A 21,154-nucleotide genomic window follows, 5' to 3' on the forward strand; every position below is an offset into this window, starting at 1 on the left:
TGTAAACATCTCGTCCCTCTTTCTCAACTTATCGGACCTTGTCTGCTCGGACGAGTCGGGCCTCACACAGTTGATACTTGTTGTCCAGCTCGTCTTTCTTCGCGAGACAGTCCCGGTACTTGGCCTGTAAAGCGGCGATGCCGGCCTCCACCGCTCCCAGCTTTTCGTTAGCATCATCCAGGATCAGCTGAGTCGCCGCTAAGTCCTCCTGGGCCTCCTCTAAGGCTTTCTGCAGAAATACAATTTCAATGTTTAGACGACTTTGTCAAGTGAGGAAATTCCACATTAAATACATTCACGTCACCAAATATTTTTAAACAATAAACATGTTTTTCTTTTTTCTTTTTACCCTCTTGGGTTCCACAGCTCTGGCCACAAAGTGATAGATGTGCATGGCTCGCACCCACTGGCAGATGGAGGTACACGCTTTTGAAACCTTAGCGATGGAGTCTGGCGTGAATTCCTCATTGTCGATGTAGGGCTGCACCAGACTGATCACACTATCGGGGATGTTGTCCTGCAGAAATGGAGGAATTATTCTCACAAAAAAAGCTTCTCTTATTAGTAGTAACAGGACATGCACTCTGAGAGTGAAATTCAGTAGAAAAAAGAAAAAGAAAATAATCAACAGCGTAACCAGAACATGGAAGCTATGTAAATTCATTAGATATGTGCTCTACCTTGTCATAACTGAACAGGCTCTCCAGAAACTTGCCAGGGTCCTGTAAAAGACCCTTCCCAGGCTCCCAGTAGTCGTTGATCTTGGTGCCAGGCTTCTCTCCGGGTACTTTTTTGGGTTTGATGCCCTTCATAATGCACACTGCCTCGATAACCAGCTTGACCCCGTGAGGCGGCCGCTGCATCGCTCGCACCTGTGAAAAACATTTGATCCCAATTCAATAAAACCATTTAAATGGATAGTTCAACATTTTGGCAAATTGGCCCATTGCCATAACCCCTATAGTTTTAGCAGTAGGTTCGTTACCTTTAATTGTCGGTGCAAGCTGTTTTTAGAACGGTGGAGCAGAGACAGACTTACGAGACGTAGTTGTTTTAGAGGTAAATGCAGAGACTGCTTGCTGAAAAACTGCCCCCAACAGGAATGCACATCAGCGGTTTTGCATGAATTTACCTCGAAAACAACTCCGTAGCATAGCTCTGAGCAGCTCGCGGCTCTGCTCCTCTGTTCTGAAAATAGCTTGCACTGACAATTAATGGTAACGAACCTACTGCTATGACTATAGGGATTATGGCAATGGGCCAATTTGCCAAATTGTTGAACTATCCCTTTAAAAGGTGGTCATAGTCCACCTACAGTATAACAAATTAGCATCATCAAAATCCCCGACCTCAGTGACATCGTTCTTGTTGAGTGACTTCAGACTAGTGAGGGCAGCGTCCAGGGCCGGCAGAGCCTCGTCCAGGTCTTTCTGGGCGTCGGCGGCGATGGCTCCGGCAAACCGGGCTTTGTCTGAGGCTTTGTCTTCTTCTTCCTTCACCGACTTTCGGGTCACCTCCGCAACCGCTGTGTCTTTCTGTCAATATAAAATATAAATATACGCAATGCAAAATATGCAATACGCGTCTTTGTGTGACTTCGAACTGTATGAACGTTTCCTTGCCTGGATGGTCTCCATGGTGACTTCAGTCTCCCTTGCAGCCTCCTCAAGAAGAGGCCTCATTGTCCCCAGGTCCTCTTGCATTTTACTCACGTCCTCTGCCGTGCTAAGGAGCTACGGGATCACAGTGTAGTATAGTAGTAGTGACATGTACACAAATTACAAAATACAAAGGCACACAAACTATAATGAGTTGTATTGCTATTTTCTTCCAGCAGCTTCAGCAGCAGGTCGCTCGCCTGGAAAAAGGTCAAGTTCAGTGAAAGCTTCATTCTCACTGCAATAACTGAACTAAACAAAACATTTAAGAGACAGCAATGGTATTAATGTAATTGATTGTATTTTGAATGACTGTGTAGATGGCAGTGGATATACTGTATATTGCCACATCATTTGTTCCGTATTGTATCAATGGTCTGAGTCATGTATTTATGCTTCTTTTGGGTGTTTTTGGGGAATGTGTCATGCAATATGAGAATGATTATCCTGGAAAGGACAAATAAACTAAACATGAAACTGATTATCCTGGAGAGGACAAATAAACTACATATGAAAATGATTATCCTGGAGAGGACAAATAAACTAAATATGAAAAATGATTATCCTGGAGAGGACAAATAAACTAAATATGAAAACGATTATCCTGGAAAGGACAAATAACATATATTGCAATATACCCAACTACCTCAATGTAATGTGCAATATACATAATTCACTGTGCAATATACTGTGCATATAATTTATTTTTATATTGTATTTTTATGGTATTGCTTGTTTTGCACTGAAGGGGGGCTCTAATTTCGTTATACCGCGAGTATAATGACAAATAAAGGCATTCTGATTCTGATTCTGATAAACTAAAGCCAAACTAGACAGCTTGCCTTGTCCAGACCCGTCTTCATCCTCTGACGAGCAGAACACAGCTCTTGTTTCTTGAGCCGAATGAGATCCGAGAAGATTTTGAGGAGTTCCAGGTAGCTCTTGGGCGTCACGTAGTTGTAGCGAGAAAGCTCGGCCAGGTACTGAGCACACTTCCTGGCCACCATCTCGTGGATCTTCACACACATAATTGTCTGGAGAAGAAAATCAACGAGGAGGAGACCGTGATTAATGAACACCAAGAAAGGAAAGTCACGCATAAAGACACGACGAGCAGCACTCACCATTCCCCTCATGGCCTCCGGGCTGGCGTCTAGCTGAGGCAGCTCTTGAAGAAACGACGTAGCGACGGCCTGCAGAGCCTCCTCCGGCCAGGCGCTGAACCAGTCTATTGTGCAGCACGTCACCAGGGAGGGAAACTGCCTCAGCCGTGCACGAAACACTTCACCGATAGGACTGCCGGGGTGTGAGCAACAGGATTATTATCTATTTTCATTTCCGTTCATTCAGTCCAAATGAAGTCAGCACATTCACCGACCTCATGCAGAGCACAGTGTGGATGTTGTTGCGAACCCTCCTGATGTAGGCGGCCATTAAGTTGGCTTTGGTCGGCTGCTGCCCCAGCTCCATCACCACGGGCTTCATGGATGCCATGATGCGCTCCTGCTCGTCCGACGCGTACAGGTTGGGAACATCCCCGGAGTTCAAGATGTTGTTGATGTCCTCCAGGAACGACTCACTCTTAATCTGCGAGGTTAGCACATGCAGTACAATATGAGTAAAGGCACGGTGTCTTACAGAGATACGCTACCAGTCAAAAGTTTGGACGCACCTTGACCTCACTTGGTCCTGGCTCTCTGAACTCTGTCTTGGACTTTAAAATCCACTTTTGTACTTTTGATTCAGTGTGTGGACTGACATGCATAACAGTAATTTTTACATGTTTATATTTCTGTGGGCTGGCAGTTTGTTTCGTTTTATTTTGTTCTGTTTGTTTTGTTGTATATTGTTTCTGTTTTTACATGTGGATGAAACTTAAAATGTTTTATAAATAAAGTGTTAAAAAAAAATGACATTTGGACACACTCTCATTCAATGTTTTTTCTTTATGTTTATTACTTTCTACATTGTAGATTGGTATAGCAGACATCAAAACTATGAAGGAACACGTATGGAATTATATAGTAATCAAAAAAGCCTTAATTAAAACAAAAAGTTTGGGGTGAGCCATCAAAGCAAAAGGTGGCTACTTCGAAAAATCTAAAATATTACACATATTCTGCGTTTACTACATAACTCCATATGTGTTCCTTTATAGTTTTGATGTCTTCAGTCCGAATCCAAAGTAATGAAAATAAAGAAAAAACATTGAATGAGAAGGTGTGTCCAAACTTTTGACTTTTTAATCTCTAATGTAAACATGTGCAGTACACTACATGTTTACATTAGACTGATTAAAAAACATCCCTCTTCCCACAGCTGTGCAGCACATGGCATACTGTTGTTTTACCTGTGTGTCCACAAAGAGGAAGGTGATCTGCAGGTTCTGCAGGCCAGCCTTCATCATGATGCCTTTAATGTCTTCCCTCCACTCTGTTTGACCGTAGTTCTTCGCCAGTTCAATCTGGAAACACTCATATCCTGAACTGAACATAGGAACACGTAATCAGTGCCACAGGCTACAGGACTATACAAAATTGGACAAAGCCTTAGTCCAAATATTTAGAAGAAAAAACCACACAAAACCAACAGGGTGTTCCCTTAATAAAGCAAATAACTGGAGGATAAAAACATATGACTCACATGTGTGTTGCGAGCCTGGTGAGCGACTGACGTCCACTGCCGCCCACTCCGAGCAGCAGGGCGTTGCCCAGCGGCTGGCGGAGGATGCGGCTGATACGGCACACATGCTCGATGGCGTCCATGAAGAGCACCAGCTTCATCTTGGCGGTACTGGTCTGGTTGTAGTCGTCCATGTATTCCTCCATCACCTTTGCTAACTGGATAAAAGACGGAAAGCGCAAGATAACTGTGAACAACCATGACACTGCAAAAAAAAAAAATCAGATAACCACAAGAATGAATTAATTATATTATACTAAATGTCTATTCGCTGACCTTTTCTTCGTCGTCTATGAATTTGTAGACTTTGTTGTCATCTCCAGGTGCCATGAAATCTCCGTACAGAAGAGGGTGACATGGCACAACCTCCTCAAAGCTGCACCCAAACTGTTGAATGCAATCTCTCAGGAGCCGGGTGAACCAGTCTCTGTCCTCGGCACACACCAGCCGGTCCTGGAAGATCCGACAGCTCTCGTGGTACCACAGCTGCAGCAGCTGCCCTTTTTCCTGCGTAAGAGCACCGTGAATAATCACACTCATGCCAGTTATTTCAGGTGGATACGGCGACTCATGAACTATAGTAACGTGGTGTTTTCACATTAACCAGATCTGACTACCTCCATCATGCGCGCCTCAGCCATCAGGATGCCCTGGAAGACCTTGGACAGGTCCCTCAGGTTGAAGGTGTAATGGGACTTGGATGGAGTTGGGAGAAGCTGGGAGGTAATGGTGGTATAGACGTGGATAGTGGCGTCTACAAGAGGCTCGTTCAGCGGCTGGATTGCTGCCACAGGTGCTGATTAAAAAAAACAGCAGGGCAGCAGAGAGAAATTATATTAGCAAAACGTTCACTTGAATATCTATTTCCTTATAGATTAAAAAAAAAGTATTACAGATATTTTACAAACATTGATAATCACTTTTTGTTTTTATATTTGCTATAAATGTGCTGTATAAATAAAATGACCCGCCAAGCATTTAAACAACTCCTTTCACTGTGTCCCTGACTTACTGCCTGACTCCTTTTTACTCATATTTCCCCCTGAAAGGAAACAAAGATTCAGTCAGAAACTGTTAACTCATTATACTCTTTATATGTATTTTCTTTCTGTCCAGCCACAAACATATGAACTTAAATTTAAACACATTACCCATCCAATTGCCGAGAATAGTGGAGAAAATTTTCTTCTTGCTGGTGTCGTCCATTTCGGTGAAAGACAGGAAGTTAAAGTGACGTGTGAAGCGCTGGGTGATGGGATTTCGGCCTCCACCGGGGGGTCCCATGGCACAGGCAAAATTTAAGTCCACCACGTGCATGAAAGTGCCTGTGGAGCGAGGACAGGCAAAACAAAAGAAATGATGATGATGAACAATTTAAGTTGTAATCAAGGTGAAACACGGAGGAACAGTCTATATAAACATACTTCAATGTTCTCACCTATCTGCTTCCTGTCATACCAGCCTCCGTGGTCCATCCACTGCCGCAGCAGCTCAATAGGAGGCTGTGCACCGTACGTCTCCAGCATTGGCATGTTTAGATCATCAATGAAGAAGATAAAGTACTTCCCTATCGGAGGCCCAAACACTCCTTTCCGCCTGACACACACCATTCAAATTGTGAGCCACATATAAATATATACAGTATATACACCTGTATGTATGTGTTGTATTTATGGCAGTAGACGATGTGTACCTTTTGTCAAGTTTACTGTCGATTAAATCTTGGGTCTGGTTGGCCGAGGTGCGGGCAGAGAACATGAGGAAATGTGTGATGAATTCGGCAGGCATGTTCTTCAGGAGCTTGTCTGACATGGTCAGAGTCTTTCCTGTGCCACTTGGTCCAATACAGAGCACCTGGATCACAATCACAGACAAACTTAGATTTAATCCAATGGTACCAGTTTAAGGGATTCAATAAGAACAGCTTCTTCTCACTCCTTTTCGAATATGTATGATTATGCTTTTGTGTTTTTGTTTCCAAATTTCATTTATGTTATTAACATATAAAGGAACTAACTGAAATTGTGTCTTATTTTGTTTTACATGTTTGAATTTTTTTTTTTTTTTTTAAGGAAAGGAAAGCATTAAAATAGTTGGATAATGATTTCTTATCTTATATATAATATTAATATAAAACATTCACACTTATGGTATGTAGACAGATGAGTACTCACTGGTTTCTTATTGGTTAAGAGCATGTCCATGAGGAAAGACATTCTGATTGTATCAGCGGTGGGAATGATGATGTCAGAGTAGTTTGTCTCTGGGGTGATGACTACATCCTTTGCGTATTTCATCCAGCTGACCCATTCAACCTAGGCCACAGGCAAAAATATGAATGAATGAATCAACAGAAGAGAGAGTGTCTGATGTGCTGTCCATATGTAATCGGTCTCCTTATATGGATCATCATCTTACTCTTCTGTCCCCGTCTTCCTCGTCATCGTCAAAGTTACTTATCCCTGCATCATCGAGCCTGTAGTCATACACCAGGCCCTCCTCTGGAAAACACATATTAATCTGATGGACAAATAGATGCGTGTTAATTTAAACCACAGAGATAAAAAATAACTTGGTGCAGAGGTGTGTGATCTGACCTTCTCCTCTGCCATCTTTTTCCTGAGCCAAGCACTGAAGCGCTGGCAGCTGGCTGCGTCTCCCGTGGCTCCTACGCTCCACACCAAAGCAAAAAAGAACCAGGGCTCGATGAGCTCGTTCAGACGGTCCACGTTCTTCTTGGGTGGTGGCCTTTCGTCCTACGAGACGAGTGAGACAAGGAGAGACAAAGCGTAGGACACAGAGCTGAAACTTCTACCAGTTCCTTTTTCGCATATTTGTACAGAAAACACGATATTCCTCTTTAACACGAACCTCTTTGAAGTCAAAAGGCTTGAAGAAGCAGTCCATTAGTTTAAGCAGACTACAGGCAAGGTTGCTGTCTAGGGAGGTGATGACCTCCTTTACTGAAGCTCGGACAAATGTGATGGAGTCCTGCGTAAAAGAATTAAAAAAGAAAGAACAAAAGCAAACCATTGTGTCATTATTTAAAGGGATAGTTCACCCAAAACTCAAATTTCACTCATTATCTACTAACCCTCATGTTGACCAAGAGCTATGAAAATTTTCAAAGTCCTCCATGCCTTCTCTGAGTTACGTGGGGGAGCAGTATTTGTCCATATAATGGTTGTGAATGGATACCACTTTTCTTCGTCCAAAAAGACACACCAAAAAACATCCAAATACCTCCATACTGCTTGTCTGTAATGTCCCTCTTGTATTGAAGCCCCGACATGAGAAATTGTTCTGCCGGTCACACAGGAAGAGCAGTGAACTGAGACACTGGGAGCTTCCACTACAAAACAAGCTTAAAATATAATAATAATAATGAATAATGGATTACATTTATATAGCGCTTTTCTACCGTTACCCAATACCCAAAGCACGTACAGTAATATAGACTTATTTAATTTTTTCAGAACAATTTCTCATGTCGGGGCTTCAATACAAGAGGGACATTACAGACGAGCAGTATGGAGGTATTTGGATGTTTTTTGGTGTGTCTTTTTGGACGAAGAAAAGTGGTATCCATTCATAACCATTATATGGACAAATACTGCTGCGTGGACCCCCCCGTAACTCAGAGAAGGAACGGGGGACTCTGAAAATTCTCACAGCTCTTAGTTGACATGAGGGTGAGTAGGTAATGAGTGAAATTTGAATTTTGGGTGAACTATCCCTTTAACTCTGATAATGTAAATACTGTAAGACTCCCTGCTTGTGTCTCGTCTTAACTCTCACCTGCAGGAATCTGGAAAATAGGTCGTTGAGCTGGTCCGTGAAGGGTTTGAACACCCGAGGGACCCGCCTCAGCCAGCACTCTGTGAAAGGGACGAGGCCCAGAATACTGGGCTCCAGGTAGACCATGCCACAGCGAGACACTGTGGCCGGGGAAGCCACCGCCAAGTCCTGCACCTCAAACATCATGGTCATCACCTAGAGGACGGAGACACAGAACATCCCGAGTGCTGGAGTGTGGAACAAAGGCAACACAGCGACTGAAAACCCAAGACTTTGAAAAAAAAAACTCAGCCGTACGTCAGAGAGCTTCATGATCTCCCCCGAGCTGAGGCAGAGTTTTTTGTTGTCATCCAGCACCGTGTTCATGTTCTCGATCCACACGGCGTCCACCGGCCCGTCAAATATGTACCACTTGTTCACTTTGTCCATAGCCGCCGCTCCGCTTCGTATGAGAGATGACAGGATGCCGTCCGTCCTACAGGTGTGCAGATAGAGGCCAAGTGCATCTGTGCAGTAATGATAATAATATGTGTGGCTTTTTTCTATTTATTCTGCAGAACAAAACCGTCCTTACCACTCGTGTGTGAGTAAGTCGTACTCCCCGTACAGTTGTCCCATGGTGATGGATTTGGGGTTGAGGACATATGTGTGAACGGCCTCATACACTCCACCGCTCACAGAGGGCTTGCCCTTCAGAGCTGTGATCGCTGCACACAGTATCTCGTAACACTGAAACATACGTATGTCAAGTCAAGTCAAGTCAGCTTTATTTTTAGAGCACATTTAAAAACAAATGTTGACCAAAGTGCTTTACAATTATGTGCACAAACAAGAACAGCAATGACAATGGAATAATAATAGAACAATTTAAAACAGTGGGTATAATAAAATAAATTCGGGGGACTATGTATACTAAGTATTAGTACTATGCCGAATCAAATGCTAAGGAAGAGAGATGGGTTTTTAGGCGTGTTTTGAAGATATGAATGGAGGGTGAAGAACGAACTGAAAGAGGCAAATTATTCCACAGTTTGTATGTAACAGTACCAGTTATGTACTGAGCTCTACACTGCAAAGTAAAAGTCCTAACTGACTTTGAGCATTGCAGCAAAAAACTAACCTGTGTTTTACCAGATCCAGAAGGTCCCACCAACATCAGGCCATGTCTCACCACTGTAGTCTCGTACAGCTGGATACACTTACTGATATAACCTGCAATCACAGCAACAACAAAAACTGTCATCTACAAATTCTATACCACAGGCAACAGCATATAACTTTATTTCTATAGCACTTATTGAAATTAAAAAACCCGGAACAAGCAAACAATAACAAATAAAATAGAATACAATAAAATCAGCAAAAAGTACAATACAATCAAGTTACAGTAGGAAAGGGGAAAGCCAATCGATATCTGATGAGACACACCAACAACACTAACCATCTACATCTTTGAGGTTCTTCTTGGTGCAGACGTTGCGCATCGACTCTTCCAGTGTGCCGTAGTCGATTGGCTCCTGTTTTATCTTTGGGAAAAGATCGGACACGATGCCGTTGAAGAGCTTCAGGTCGTCCTGTAAAAACTTTGGCACGTTGACGTCTTGGATGGCTCGCAGACAGATCAGCTCCTGGAGGATTCAAGAACGGGAAGATATTTAAATGGACCGCTGGAGTTTTTCAAATGCTTTGTTTTCTTAAACTTTATTTCTATGAAAAACAAATGAAGCATTCCTTACCTCATTCATCTGGGGATTTTCTCTCTTCAGGTTTCCAGCAGCTGAAATCACAGTCTTCACAGCTCTCATGCCAAAATCATAATGATCCTTCAGATAAACAAGAACGAACATCAGCATCCTTGTTATTCTGATATACAGGCATGTGCATTCATACTAAATCCAGATTTGAGCCTCTGCATCCTCACAGTACCTGAGAGCTGAGCTGTTCAGAGGAGAGCTTGAAAGTGGTGGTGATCTTCTTGGAGAGGACTTTGGCATCGCTGAAGCCGAACGAGTACAGGGAGATCTCAGCGATCATCGCATAGTTGGGCACCATCATGGCCACGGGACGAAACAGGGCCTGCAAGAGGTTAAAATATAATTTGTTGAAACCCATCTGCCTCATCGTCAGTGTTTTTTGTACTGTCATTTATGATTCAATCATCATTTCAAACCTTCAGATTGTCTGGCAGTTCTGTGCGGCCGGCGTAACCAGGATTCATAGTGATGAATACAGCACAGGAAGTGACGAGAGGGATTTCTGACCCTTCAAACACAAAGCGCTCGGCCTGAAAGCACAAGGTGCACAAAGTCATTTCAGAGAAAGACAACACTGCCCCCTTGTGGTCACATTGTGATCTGCTGGTGCTGTGGAAATGAAATGAGATAATGGTAAATTTTGTATTTAGAATATTCTGTAATTAAACTCCTATAAAAACTATGCATGATAATATAACATGTAATTTACTTTTTTATTTTTGACATGAGCTGCGTTTGTCATGTTTGATGCTGATGCTGACATGCCAATGGATTTTTACATTTCACTGTACACCAGTGCTTCCAAGTCTGTGTCGTGCTCTCAGGAGAGGAGAGTTGTTCAGGAATTTACAAATCATCAAACTTATGAAAATCTACTTTTGCATGACATATTTGTATTGTATGTTCACAGTAAATAAAGAAGATCACTGTAATAATGTAAAGTCCTTGACACTTAAGTGACTGTGGGTGCCACTGTGTGAATTTCTTGTGATTCTGTTTCTCACCCTTTCCTGCTGGGCCTTTTGTATGGTGGTGATCTGTTGTGCCACCACAGACAGCACCTCCACGTCAATACGGTTGAACTCATCAAAGCATGCCCACGCACCGGAGCTGCAGAGTGACGGACAGATGAGAAATCTTATAAGAATGTGTCTGATGGCGTCATCTAACAATCCCACTACGCTTGATGGTGATTGCCTCTCACCTGGCCAGTCCTTTGAGGAACTTGCCCATAGCGATGAAGTCCAGCTGATCAGAGCAATTGAAAACCACGGTCTGGATGGCGAGAGCCTTTCCCAGGTCTTTAGTGGTTTCTGTCTTTCCTGTTCCTGCTGGACCAGCGGGAGCTCCTCCAAACTTCAGGTGCAGGGCTCCTGTGAGGGTCAGGTAGCATCTGCAAGCCCCCGCAATACATTTAATTTCATTTCATTTATTTAGATCTCCATTAGCTTTGGCAAAGGCCATCGCTATTCTTCCTGGAGTCTACCTTTACAGATGAACTCTCCATTGCAGTCGATAAATACAAAAACACATCACACCATAAACACAATAACAACATCCATAACCACAACAACTCACAACCATCTACAGGACAAAACAAGACAAAACAACAATACATAAACAATACAAACAACATATACATATTACTGGACCTTATTCATTTCCACAGTGTAGCCATTACCATAGTTACATTAACTTAATCAGACAAACACTAATTGATTGTGCCAAATAGCTTCAGCTAGATAGAGAGCTGTTTGATTAATAAATGTTCTTTCAATAGATCTTTAAATCTGTATTTGTTATGTTCTTGGATAATGCACCATGTTCAAATGAGCTCATGGCATTCAGTCAATAAAAGAGTGGACAACATTATGTATTTCCGAATAGCTAGGTGCCTACCTGTCGGTGAGCGGTGTGATGACCAGGCGTCCAGAGTTACCAAGGTACTCGTATCCATACAAGAACTCTGCGTTCACAGCACGGATGTACAGGTCATCTCTTGCCCAGTAGTACCTGCACACAAATATGCACGTCAGAATAGACATAACAGTAACAGGAGTAAAAAAAAAACTAAACTAAAAAAACTAAACAAAATAGAGCAAAATCAGTCAGATAACCTGAGTTGACTGATCCATTCAAAGTCGTTGACACTTGAGACCTGCTGCTCCACCAGCTTGGCCGCCACATCCTTTGCATGGACCTCAATGACGATGAGCGCTGACAGCACGGCTCGCTGCATCCTGGAGAGGCCTTGTCTCACCAGCTGCACCAAGTCGCCCAGCTGCACAAATGAAAAACAAAATACTTACGTATTCCGTAATGTGTTCAGTGCATGATCATTTTGTATTTTAATCTTATTTTATTTTAATATTTGCCCGTCTGACACCTGTCCACACCTGTGTCTGTAACTGGGGGTAAAGGCGTTCGGCCAAGTCTCCCTGCTCCAGAGCCTCAGACACCTCAGTGGTCCAGAAGACCTGGCAGCCAGCTATCACCACCTGACCGGGCCACGACAACACCCACTCTGTACGGGGATGCTGAGGGTCGACAGGACACACAAAGAGCTCACTTAAAAAGCTAGAAACTTTAAAAATGCTTAAACTAGAAAAAAACACTTTAACCATCAAATGTGTAAAAGAAAATCAAATCAGGATTGGGTCGAGGTAATGTTTATGATTTATAGGATGGAGAAGCTGACTTTCTCAGCAGGAATCAATTTAAATTTAAGAACTACTGGGAAAACTGGGTTGATTTTGTGTCACCATTGCGAGCAGATTTTGAGCAATAAGGACATTGTGCATTATAGAGTCCCTTGGTTCACGCTACAGCACTACTAAAGAACTTTCAGTTTTGGTTGAGTTTGGCGGCGCCTGTGGACCAAAGTGGTAGTGTTTTGCCTGAAGGAAGACTCCATTTCCCATGAACACTAGCGTGAAGCCCTGTAAATATCCTGCATTAAAATTAACAGAAGACATCAAAACTAAGTTTCTGTTTCCAGTGGATCATTTCAAAGTGAAAACACAAACATAATCCATTGCTAAAGTGCCGTTTTGCCTGTTCCCTCCTTGTTGTGACTCGCAAAAGTGAAAGTGAAAGTAAAGTGAGAGCAGGGTTCCTACCATGCTCCTCAAAGCTGCTTAGTGCCAGAGAAAGAGATACATACCCCCTCAGACCACGACAGAGGTGTCATTCAACTTGTTGTAAGTCGATGTATCATCACAAAAGTTATGAAAATATTTTATGAAGGTTGAAAAGTTACTTAGTGTTGGTTTAATTGTTCATTGTTCATATGTTTATTTTCTGTATTAGGGGAAAAGGGACTGGGGGATGAGAGTAGAAAAGCAGTACTTGATATTACTTCTCATTTACTCTACTTTGTGGTTAATTGTGAGTTTATGTCTATTTCTGTCTTTGCTTCTGTGTGTGGAGTATGGGTATGTTCTATATATTTGTAAATGTTGTATACAAGATGTAAAATGTCAATGAGATAATGCTGTATGGAATTAATAAAAGAGTCAATTACAAAACAAAAGATAAACAAATCAAGATTGCAGACCTCAGGGTAAACTTTGAGTGAGCGGTCGATGTTATCCCTCAGCGTGGCCTTCATGGACTTCTCCACGTCCCTCAGCCAGTCCTCCACATTTCCACTTGGATTCACTGGCAGGAACAGTTTCACCTCCTCCCCCTCTCCGGAGTACATGTGGGTGATCAGTAGATCTGACTGGAACTGAAGCTGAGAACCGACAGATGTTTCAGACATGCGGTACGAATAGATACGAAAGAGTCATTGAAAAGAAAGAAACAGGCAAAACAAACCAGTGCAATGTTCTCGAAACATTTGCGCAGGTGCGGCTGAACAGCAGTGGGATCTTTGGTCTGGGAGAGGATCTCCAGGAGCTCATCGTCGGACAGAAAGTAAAACCTACAAACAAATATTCACATCAAATCGTCGGTGTGTGTTTCAGGATGGTCTTTTTTTTCTTACGGTACATACAGTTAGCCTAGAAATCTAGCTGCACCCTAGCGGCAGCAAATATATTTGCTCCGTAGGTGGGTCTAGAAACGAGCCATAGGAACTTTTTGAGTCTCGAACACCGTTTGTGTTCACCAATCACAGCGCTCTATCTGTTTAGAGAGTCGTTGGGCGGGCTTAACGCCATGACGACATACATTTTAATTGGCTTGTCAGGCTAACGTCATCCTGCTCTTTGCTCTGATTGGTCGTAGCGCTACCCTATTGGTGCAGAGGCAGTTTGAAGGACAGCCTTCATCCCGCCCCCTGGATTGAGCCGAGGTCTACCGCTCGTTGCCAGACTAGACATGTTAATGATATAGTCTGGCTTGTCAGGCTATACAAGAGCTTGTTTAAATGCTGAAACTGAATGGTGTCACTGTTTTCCCTCTGGCTTACCTGGGGAAGGAGCCTCGTTTTGTCTCCAAGTACTCACTGAGACCCTTCTGCACCTGCTCCAAAAGCACGTTGCACTCCGTCAGTTTGTCCAGCAGTCGAGCGTCTGGACACAGCTTAATCACCTGGACGCACAAACAGAGACGCGCATGAGTGGTCAACAAACACCTGGACACCATTATTATCCGTTCTTATTCACTTTCCTGTGTGCAAGCACTGACCACTGGATTGTTAAAGGCACTTTTCATGGCCGCTCTCCATATTTTCTCCATCTGCTGGTATTTCTTTCCTTCCACGGGCAGCTGCTCGTTGATGTCGTCGGAGCTGAAGATGGGCTCCAGGTAGAGCCAGGAGCGCTGGCACGTCAGCCACTCGTCCAGCACATTCTGCAAAGACAGCACGACAGGAAGGCAGTAGCACCACAAAGCCACAGCACATGACACTGCATGATGCTGTTGTGTGTGTGTGCATACTGTACCTGAGTCATTTTGAGCCTGCTCTCCCAGCCGTTGATGCGTTCCTCAAAGGTTTTCTTGAAGGGAGAGAAGGACAAGCTCTGCATGGTGACAATGTGGTCGTCCAGCAGCTGCGATGCTTCATCTGGGCTCTTGATGATGTAGGTGCCCGTCTCCTTGTAGGGCAACACATCAAAGAGAATCGCCGCCCACTCATTCTCCATCTTTTCCAGTGTCTGGGGGAGAAGGTGTGAGAAAAAAAAAAAACATTACCATAGTCAACTTTTTTCTATTACATTATTTTGCAGGTGTAGGTGGTAGGTGAAGTCTATTTCTGATCCACATTCTTTTTCCTAAACCTTACTTTGTGGATTTGCTTCCAAAACCTTGAAAACAACCCAGACCTGCTCTCGTCTTCGTCTTTTCTATTTTGTGTATGTATCTTAACCTTGATGTGAAGCAGGCTATTTTTTGTGTAAGATTTCTACATGTTTTATCTATTTGTCATGGTGTAATGTCTGTATGTTTTTTAATGATACCGGCCTTAGGACAACGGATGAAATTTAGCAACTCCGGCATATTTATATTGATGCTTTTCGCTGATATGTTGATTAATGTGCATTGTCCTAATCAAATATATGAATAAATAAATAAATACTCTGCAATTAGACAGTAAAACAAGCCGCCCAAATCCTATCTATGCCTCCCATTATAACTCACACAAAATCACAAATCACAAATCCTATACAAAACATTCATACTGCAATGCATGTTTGACTGTGGTTTTGAAATACCTGCTCAATGGTGTACTCTTTCCCAGCCATCTCAGCCACATGAGTGACGTCATCTATGTGGTTCTGCAGGCCGAGCTCCAGGCAGCGGGAGAAGGTCAGACTCGCCTTGGGCTGGACTTTCACTTTAATGCGCTCGGAAAGTATCCCCCAGTGGCGGCTCCTCAGCCCCGGGTTCCTCAGGCCTTGAATCAGAGGAACGTGAGGAAGGAAGTCCTCGATCTGGCCGCGGATTAACGTCGCCACCATCTGGCAGTCTAGAGTCACATAGAAAGAAAAATAAACAGGTCAACCCCAGCACACAGACAAACGCACTTCACTTTGTCTAGTTTGGTGAGAGATGTGTCACCTACCAGGAATTTCCTGGAACTGTTTGATACATTTATGCATGGTCCTGTGGGCGTCTGTGACACTCTGCTCAAGCTGCTCGGCGTCGATGGACGACAGTGGATCGTTGAGACAGCTCTCGTGCAAGTGTAGCCAATCAGAGGTGGTCATCCACAGGTCTTTGAAGGGCTGGAAGTCCTTCATCAATTTCTGCAGGCGGTCATACTGTAATATACGTTGTAATTGTCAGAAAACGCATTTAAACATTTAAACCATGAAAAAATGTATTAAAAAATCTTTTTCACTTACGTTGGTGACAGGAATACCTAACAGACGTTCTCTGATGTTGTAGGTTTGGGCCATGGCCTGGCATTCCTTCAGCTGCTTCTGTGTACGCCTCATCTCGTTGGCTATCTCGTGGACACGGTGGATGTCTGTATGTGTCGCAAACCCAGCCACCAGCATCTATAAAACAGAGTTTGGGTAATTTATAACCACTGTTTTTTGATGGTTATTTCCTGAAACGGCACAAAATCATTTCCAAAACACAACAAACCAAAGCTGTTCTTCGTGTTTTCACACTTCTAGACGTTGCTGGATCAAAAGTCCTGTAAATGTTGGGAACATTTCAAAAAGATTTCCTCTGGGAATCATCTGTAAGTAACTCAGCCAACAGAGGACACTTGGCTGTAGCTGATACTGTCATTAATACCTCCGAAGCCCAAACCCCAAGCTGCCTCAGCTGACCTGCAGAGAGTCCAGGGTCTCCCCAAAGTTGTCCTGATCGGAGAGCTGGATCTTGCGGAAGCGCTCCTCATCCTCCTCATGCTGGACAGTTGTGGCCTCCACCTGGCTGACTATCCTCTGAGGCCACGCAACAGCTGCCCACCTGCACAGATACGTATAAAGACTCCTCCGTTTCATCTGCTCGCTCTAACAACTAATCCATTAAATCACTCTTAATTCCACATTAAAGCATGTTAATGATATTTTCATATGAAATGACGAGTATGCACTTACTTTTTACTTGCGTCCTCATCTGAGAGACTGTAACGAAGGTCTTCTAGTACATCATAGTCCGACACGGTCTTGGTCATGAAATCCTGTTGTGGACAGATTAGAATAAAGGAGTCAACAAAGTCAAAGTAACTCTTCATATGATATGAACAGACAGAGACAATTCATTCTGTACCCTGTGACTCTTGAGCTCTCCTGGGATTTGCTTCATCCATTCTCTCTTTTCAGCCAGGTCCTCGATGTTGTTGGGCTTCTCTTGTAGCTTTCTACTAATGACGATACACTTTTCACACGCCTACATGCACACAAAAAAAACAAAAACAAGAAAGGTTATTGTTGAGTTGCAGGACGTAAAACAGTAATATGGTTTGATCAAATGACTTACATCATCGACTTTCTTGCGTAGCCTCAGAGACAGACGATCGAGTATTGTCTTGGCTAAAGTTTTTCTCTTGCTGGAGAGATTCTGACGCACGGCCTCCACACGGACAATGAATGGACCAATCATAATGGACGACGGCATCGAGTTGTCGATCTCTTTCATCTTTTTGAGATGTTGCTCCACCTCCTTCTTCGCTTCTTGGGCTGTCTGTTCTGTGTCTGTATGAGAGCTGGCAGCACCAGTGAAGAAGGAAACGTCAAAGACTACATCCCGAATGGACAACTTGTAATTTGTAGACATTTACAAATATGCAAATATGTCCAAACACTTGAGAGAGGGAGTGGTGAGAATTTGTTTTTGATTTGATTTAAGTGTTTATTTTGAATATGCAAGTATGTAAGAAGTAAAACTTACTGGCTCCCACCCCTTCTACATGAATTAATACACGATCGAAGTAATCTGCTTCCTCTCAGTAAGCGTGTGTAAAGATATTATATGTACATATGTCTTCTCCAAAATTGCTACAATACCCTATACCACCTTGTAAATGGGTTAATAACAAATAAAAATGTGTTTTAAATAAATGAAAATGAATAAATAAATAATTGTTTTAAAAGCATGCATCAGATTTGTTAAAAATGTAAATTTTGTATTCATATTAGTTTAATGTCATTTGAAATGACATTTAAACCATTTAACAATTGCTTCATTCCTATATTTGATTGAGGATTACATCTTTATAAACAGATTATACTATAACAGTTTTATACTTGGACATTGCTTTATTTCTTACCCCACTCACAGATATGCAAAATAGGTCATTTAAAAAGAACACATTTACCTGAGAAGGGTGTCTATGTCCTGGTTGTGTAGATCCAAATACTGTACATATTCAGCAGCGTAAGCCTTGAGGGGTATGACTGCTTGTATCAGTGCGTGGCGGACCTTCTCCCTCAGCTCATTGACGTGTGGCTCCCATGAATGCACCGTCTCGAGCAACGGATCGCCACCGATTAACAACTTCTGCATCACTAACTTGAGTGGACAAGAGAGGAGGAGTTAAATTCCTTGTTCACGTTTTCAACTTGATGCTGTGGGATTGAGGTGACGGAGAGGTGCATATTCAACTTCACCTTCTCGAGCCGCGGTACATTGTACGTGGCCGCGATGCTTCTATCAAACAGGCTAATGACAGATGGCTGAAAGTTCTCCGGCGGTGTGCTATAGTGAACCCCGTTCTGGTCCAGGATCAAGTCCAACATGAAGACAGCGTTCTTTTTTGGGCTAGATAGGAACAATGCATTAACATCAGCAGCATAATGCTACTTATTCAACAGTATAAATGCTTGTGTCACCTAAACTTGAATTCAGGATATAATGAGAGAATAAAACAATACAGAATAAAAGTGTGTGATGTTTACAGTTAGGGCTGGGTTTAAAAAAAACAATTTTCCGATTCATATCGATCCTCATTTGTCTTTTTTTTGGTGCGAACAAATAAACTAAAACTACACTAAAAACTTAAATGAATGTGCATTAATGTAACTGCTTTTTGGTCAATTTAATGTAAACATGAATATTTTTAATAATACAACAGGTTAGAGAGAGTTTCATCTTTGTACAATTTGCAACATTAGTTTTGTGAAAATCTCTTTCATAACCATGCAAAATTGATATTTGAAATATCTCTAAATGAATCAACGTTGAATCGAATCGGGACCTTGTGAATCGGAATCAAATTAAATCAGTAAATCAGTAGTGATACCCAGCCCTGTTTCCAGTGGTGTGTGTTTATACTAAGTAGGACTAGGATGAAGTGCATGTTGTCCTACGTGTAAGGGCTGGTGATGAGGTCTTTCCCCCAGACCAGGTCCTGGGGACAGTTGAGCACGCCGTGGCAGGCGCCCAGCACAAGGCCGGTCAGGCTGAGCAGCGAGTTGTGCACCAGGTTACGTAGAGACTCCTGCATCTTAAAGCGCACCACGCCCATCATGCTGAACAGCTTGGACGTCGAGTACATCTCCCATCGAGACTCGTTCAGGTTGAACGTGCCCTTCCCGATACGTCCCAGATTGGAGGTGACAATGTTGCTCAGCATGATCCTCCACTGCTCCCGAAGAAACAGGTTTGTCTGAAGACGAGAGAAAATGAATCAGTGTTTGTGATTTTATGTCTCTGTGTGAGCACCAAGGTTATTATAGTTTTAAAATTTTCATTAGTTTTTATTTTCATTTAGTTTTTCAGCTTGATTTTTTATTTCAGTTTAGTTTTAGTTTGTTCAACAAGTGATTAAGCACATTCAGAACTCTCTTCAACTGTCTGGTCTCATTTCCTCATGGGTGAATTCAAGGCTCTTATAAAATATAAACTACAGTAACAGAAATGTGCACCTGCTATTCTTGAATGATGAAATGTTTGTATTATGTCATTTGTTTTTATAATTGTTGTGCACCAGTTCAGCTTCTTGGCCAGGGTTTGAAAGTGATTTGATGATCGCAACGAGCCATGTTACTTAGTGACCCATTGTTAAAGCAAACTATGCATTCACCATTTCATTAAAAGCTCTCCCTTTCCTTGCCTAGCTCTGGTAAAACAAAAGCTTTAATGCTACAATAAATACCTTTGTTTGAATTTGAATCTGGAGGGCTTCGAAATCGTCCAGTCGCAGGGGTTTGTTCGAGGTGACGTTGAACAACTTCATGGTTGTGACTTTGTTACACTCATACCACACTGCAGACATCGCATGAATCGCCTCTGCCCTTGTCAGATAGGAGCGGAAGATGAATGCAGCTCGCCTCGCCTTAAAGTCAATGTGAGGAATTGGGAAGCACCCTGTGCGTAAAACAACCCAGTGATTAGATTTTGAGATGAATACCAGGTTTTGGATGCTGAAACATTTCTTTAATCTTGACTCAAGTGACTTGAACAAATGTATCTCACCTTGTTGTGGTACAGACTCAGGTTTCTTCTTTTGCACGTTGAGGTATGAAAACTCCTCTGAGATGCTCATCGCAACTTTGTCATAGATCATACGGTTCGTAGCAAAGTGAAATTCCAGACTAATATCCTTCTCCAGGTCTCTGATAAACCTTTCAGCCCTGCAAAGATAATATTTGCTTATTCAACTTTCATTCGTTAGTCAATTCTCTTCTTAGTCAGATCTCTGTTTTTAGCCTTGTTGTAGTAGCAGCTCCCAGTGGCTGTGTTGATGTTTGTGCACATGAGATTTAAACATGTAAAGATGTAAACACGGAAGAACATCTCACAGCAAATCTCGCGCATCTCGCGCAGCCACTGGGAGCTACTGCTACAACAAGGCTAAAAACAGAGATCAAATTATTGTTTTCTGAACAACTTTTCCATGTGGCGGCTTCAGGACACTTGGGTCAGTACAGACGAGCAGTATGGAGGTATCTGGATGTTTTATAGTGTGTGTTTTGGACGATTCAAAAGTGAACTCCAAAAGCATTTTGATGACTCTGAAAGTTCTCCAAACCCTTTCTTGGCATGACGGTGAGTAGAAAATTGGTGAATTATCGATTTTGGGTGAAGTATCCCTTTAAACACCAGGCCAGTACTGGTGGGGGAAATTACAACAGTGAGTTAACAAAGACTTCACTTACGTTGCCTGCCTGAGCCCAGGGGTTGAAAGAGCAAACTTTTTAATACACTGAAGACTGTGGGTTTCAAGAAACGGTCCTCCGCTCCAGACGGGCATGCAGTCCGCGGGTCGGTTGAAGGCGATCAGGTCCTCTGTTTGCTTCCTCAGGTGCAGGGCAAACTGAAGCCGCTCAACAAAGACCCGCGGGTCCTCAGCGAAGAAGAACAGTCTGATCCTGGGCACCCAGTACTGAGTGCCTGGGTGAAAAGGGACTTTTT

At 42.8% G+C, this 21,154-nt stretch overlaps 1 protein-coding gene across 1 annotated transcript in view; it reads right to left on the reverse strand.

The window, feature by feature from the left end:
* dnah1 (dynein, axonemal, heavy chain 1) overlaps positions 1 to 21,154 on the reverse strand; it is a 38,765-nt gene that overhangs the window by 14,868 nt on the left and 2,743 nt on the right. Inside the window, exons 8-58 of the mRNA XM_085764346.1 lie at positions 20,899 to 21,154; positions 20,216 to 20,373; positions 19,896 to 20,107; positions 19,108 to 19,406; positions 18,409 to 18,559; positions 18,117 to 18,310; positions 17,279 to 17,504; positions 17,069 to 17,188; positions 16,897 to 16,979; positions 16,624 to 16,765; positions 16,186 to 16,341; positions 15,903 to 16,101; positions 15,553 to 15,806; positions 14,782 to 14,994; positions 14,525 to 14,689; positions 14,307 to 14,428; positions 13,712 to 13,817; positions 13,449 to 13,628; positions 12,289 to 12,429; positions 12,010 to 12,173; positions 11,792 to 11,905; positions 11,097 to 11,285; positions 10,897 to 11,002; positions 10,309 to 10,422; positions 10,065 to 10,214; positions 9,875 to 9,961; positions 9,580 to 9,766; positions 9,259 to 9,350; positions 8,713 to 8,867; positions 8,436 to 8,613; positions 8,139 to 8,333; positions 7,212 to 7,331; positions 6,938 to 7,096; positions 6,759 to 6,860; positions 6,515 to 6,655; positions 6,034 to 6,194; positions 5,779 to 5,936; positions 5,492 to 5,665; positions 5,353 to 5,382; positions 4,958 to 5,136; positions 4,617 to 4,847; positions 4,302 to 4,498; positions 4,009 to 4,144; positions 3,037 to 3,245; positions 2,783 to 2,954; positions 2,501 to 2,692; positions 1,623 to 1,733; positions 1,350 to 1,535; positions 681 to 872; positions 350 to 517; positions 38 to 229 (exon numbers count right to left, since the gene is read on the reverse strand). Of these exons, the coding sequence (XP_085620472.1) occupies positions 38 to 229; positions 350 to 517; positions 681 to 872; positions 1,350 to 1,535; positions 1,623 to 1,733; positions 2,501 to 2,692; positions 2,783 to 2,954; positions 3,037 to 3,245; positions 4,009 to 4,144; positions 4,302 to 4,498; positions 4,617 to 4,847; positions 4,958 to 5,136; positions 5,353 to 5,382; positions 5,492 to 5,665; positions 5,779 to 5,936; positions 6,034 to 6,194; positions 6,515 to 6,655; positions 6,759 to 6,860; positions 6,938 to 7,096; positions 7,212 to 7,331; positions 8,139 to 8,333; positions 8,436 to 8,613; positions 8,713 to 8,867; positions 9,259 to 9,350; positions 9,580 to 9,766; positions 9,875 to 9,961; positions 10,065 to 10,214; positions 10,309 to 10,422; positions 10,897 to 11,002; positions 11,097 to 11,285; positions 11,792 to 11,905; positions 12,010 to 12,173; positions 12,289 to 12,429; positions 13,449 to 13,628; positions 13,712 to 13,817; positions 14,307 to 14,428; positions 14,525 to 14,689; positions 14,782 to 14,994; positions 15,553 to 15,806; positions 15,903 to 16,101; positions 16,186 to 16,341; positions 16,624 to 16,765; positions 16,897 to 16,979; positions 17,069 to 17,188; positions 17,279 to 17,504; positions 18,117 to 18,310; positions 18,409 to 18,559; positions 19,108 to 19,406; positions 19,896 to 20,107; positions 20,216 to 20,373; positions 20,899 to 21,154 (8,318 nt within the window). The remainder of the gene's footprint in view (positions 1 to 37; positions 230 to 349; positions 518 to 680; positions 873 to 1,349; positions 1,536 to 1,622; positions 1,734 to 2,500; positions 2,693 to 2,782; positions 2,955 to 3,036; positions 3,246 to 4,008; positions 4,145 to 4,301; positions 4,499 to 4,616; positions 4,848 to 4,957; positions 5,137 to 5,352; positions 5,383 to 5,491; positions 5,666 to 5,778; positions 5,937 to 6,033; positions 6,195 to 6,514; positions 6,656 to 6,758; positions 6,861 to 6,937; positions 7,097 to 7,211; positions 7,332 to 8,138; positions 8,334 to 8,435; positions 8,614 to 8,712; positions 8,868 to 9,258; positions 9,351 to 9,579; positions 9,767 to 9,874; positions 9,962 to 10,064; positions 10,215 to 10,308; positions 10,423 to 10,896; positions 11,003 to 11,096; positions 11,286 to 11,791; positions 11,906 to 12,009; positions 12,174 to 12,288; positions 12,430 to 13,448; positions 13,629 to 13,711; positions 13,818 to 14,306; positions 14,429 to 14,524; positions 14,690 to 14,781; positions 14,995 to 15,552; positions 15,807 to 15,902; positions 16,102 to 16,185; positions 16,342 to 16,623; positions 16,766 to 16,896; positions 16,980 to 17,068; positions 17,189 to 17,278; positions 17,505 to 18,116; positions 18,311 to 18,408; positions 18,560 to 19,107; positions 19,407 to 19,895; positions 20,108 to 20,215; positions 20,374 to 20,898) is intronic.

The sequence above is a fragment of the Trachurus japonicus genome, chromosome 21, assembly GCF_045865225.1.
Source record: "Trachurus japonicus isolate A0001 chromosome 21, Traja_1.0".
NCBI classification, from domain to species: domain Eukaryota; kingdom Metazoa; phylum Chordata; class Actinopteri; order Carangiformes; family Carangidae; genus Trachurus; species Trachurus japonicus.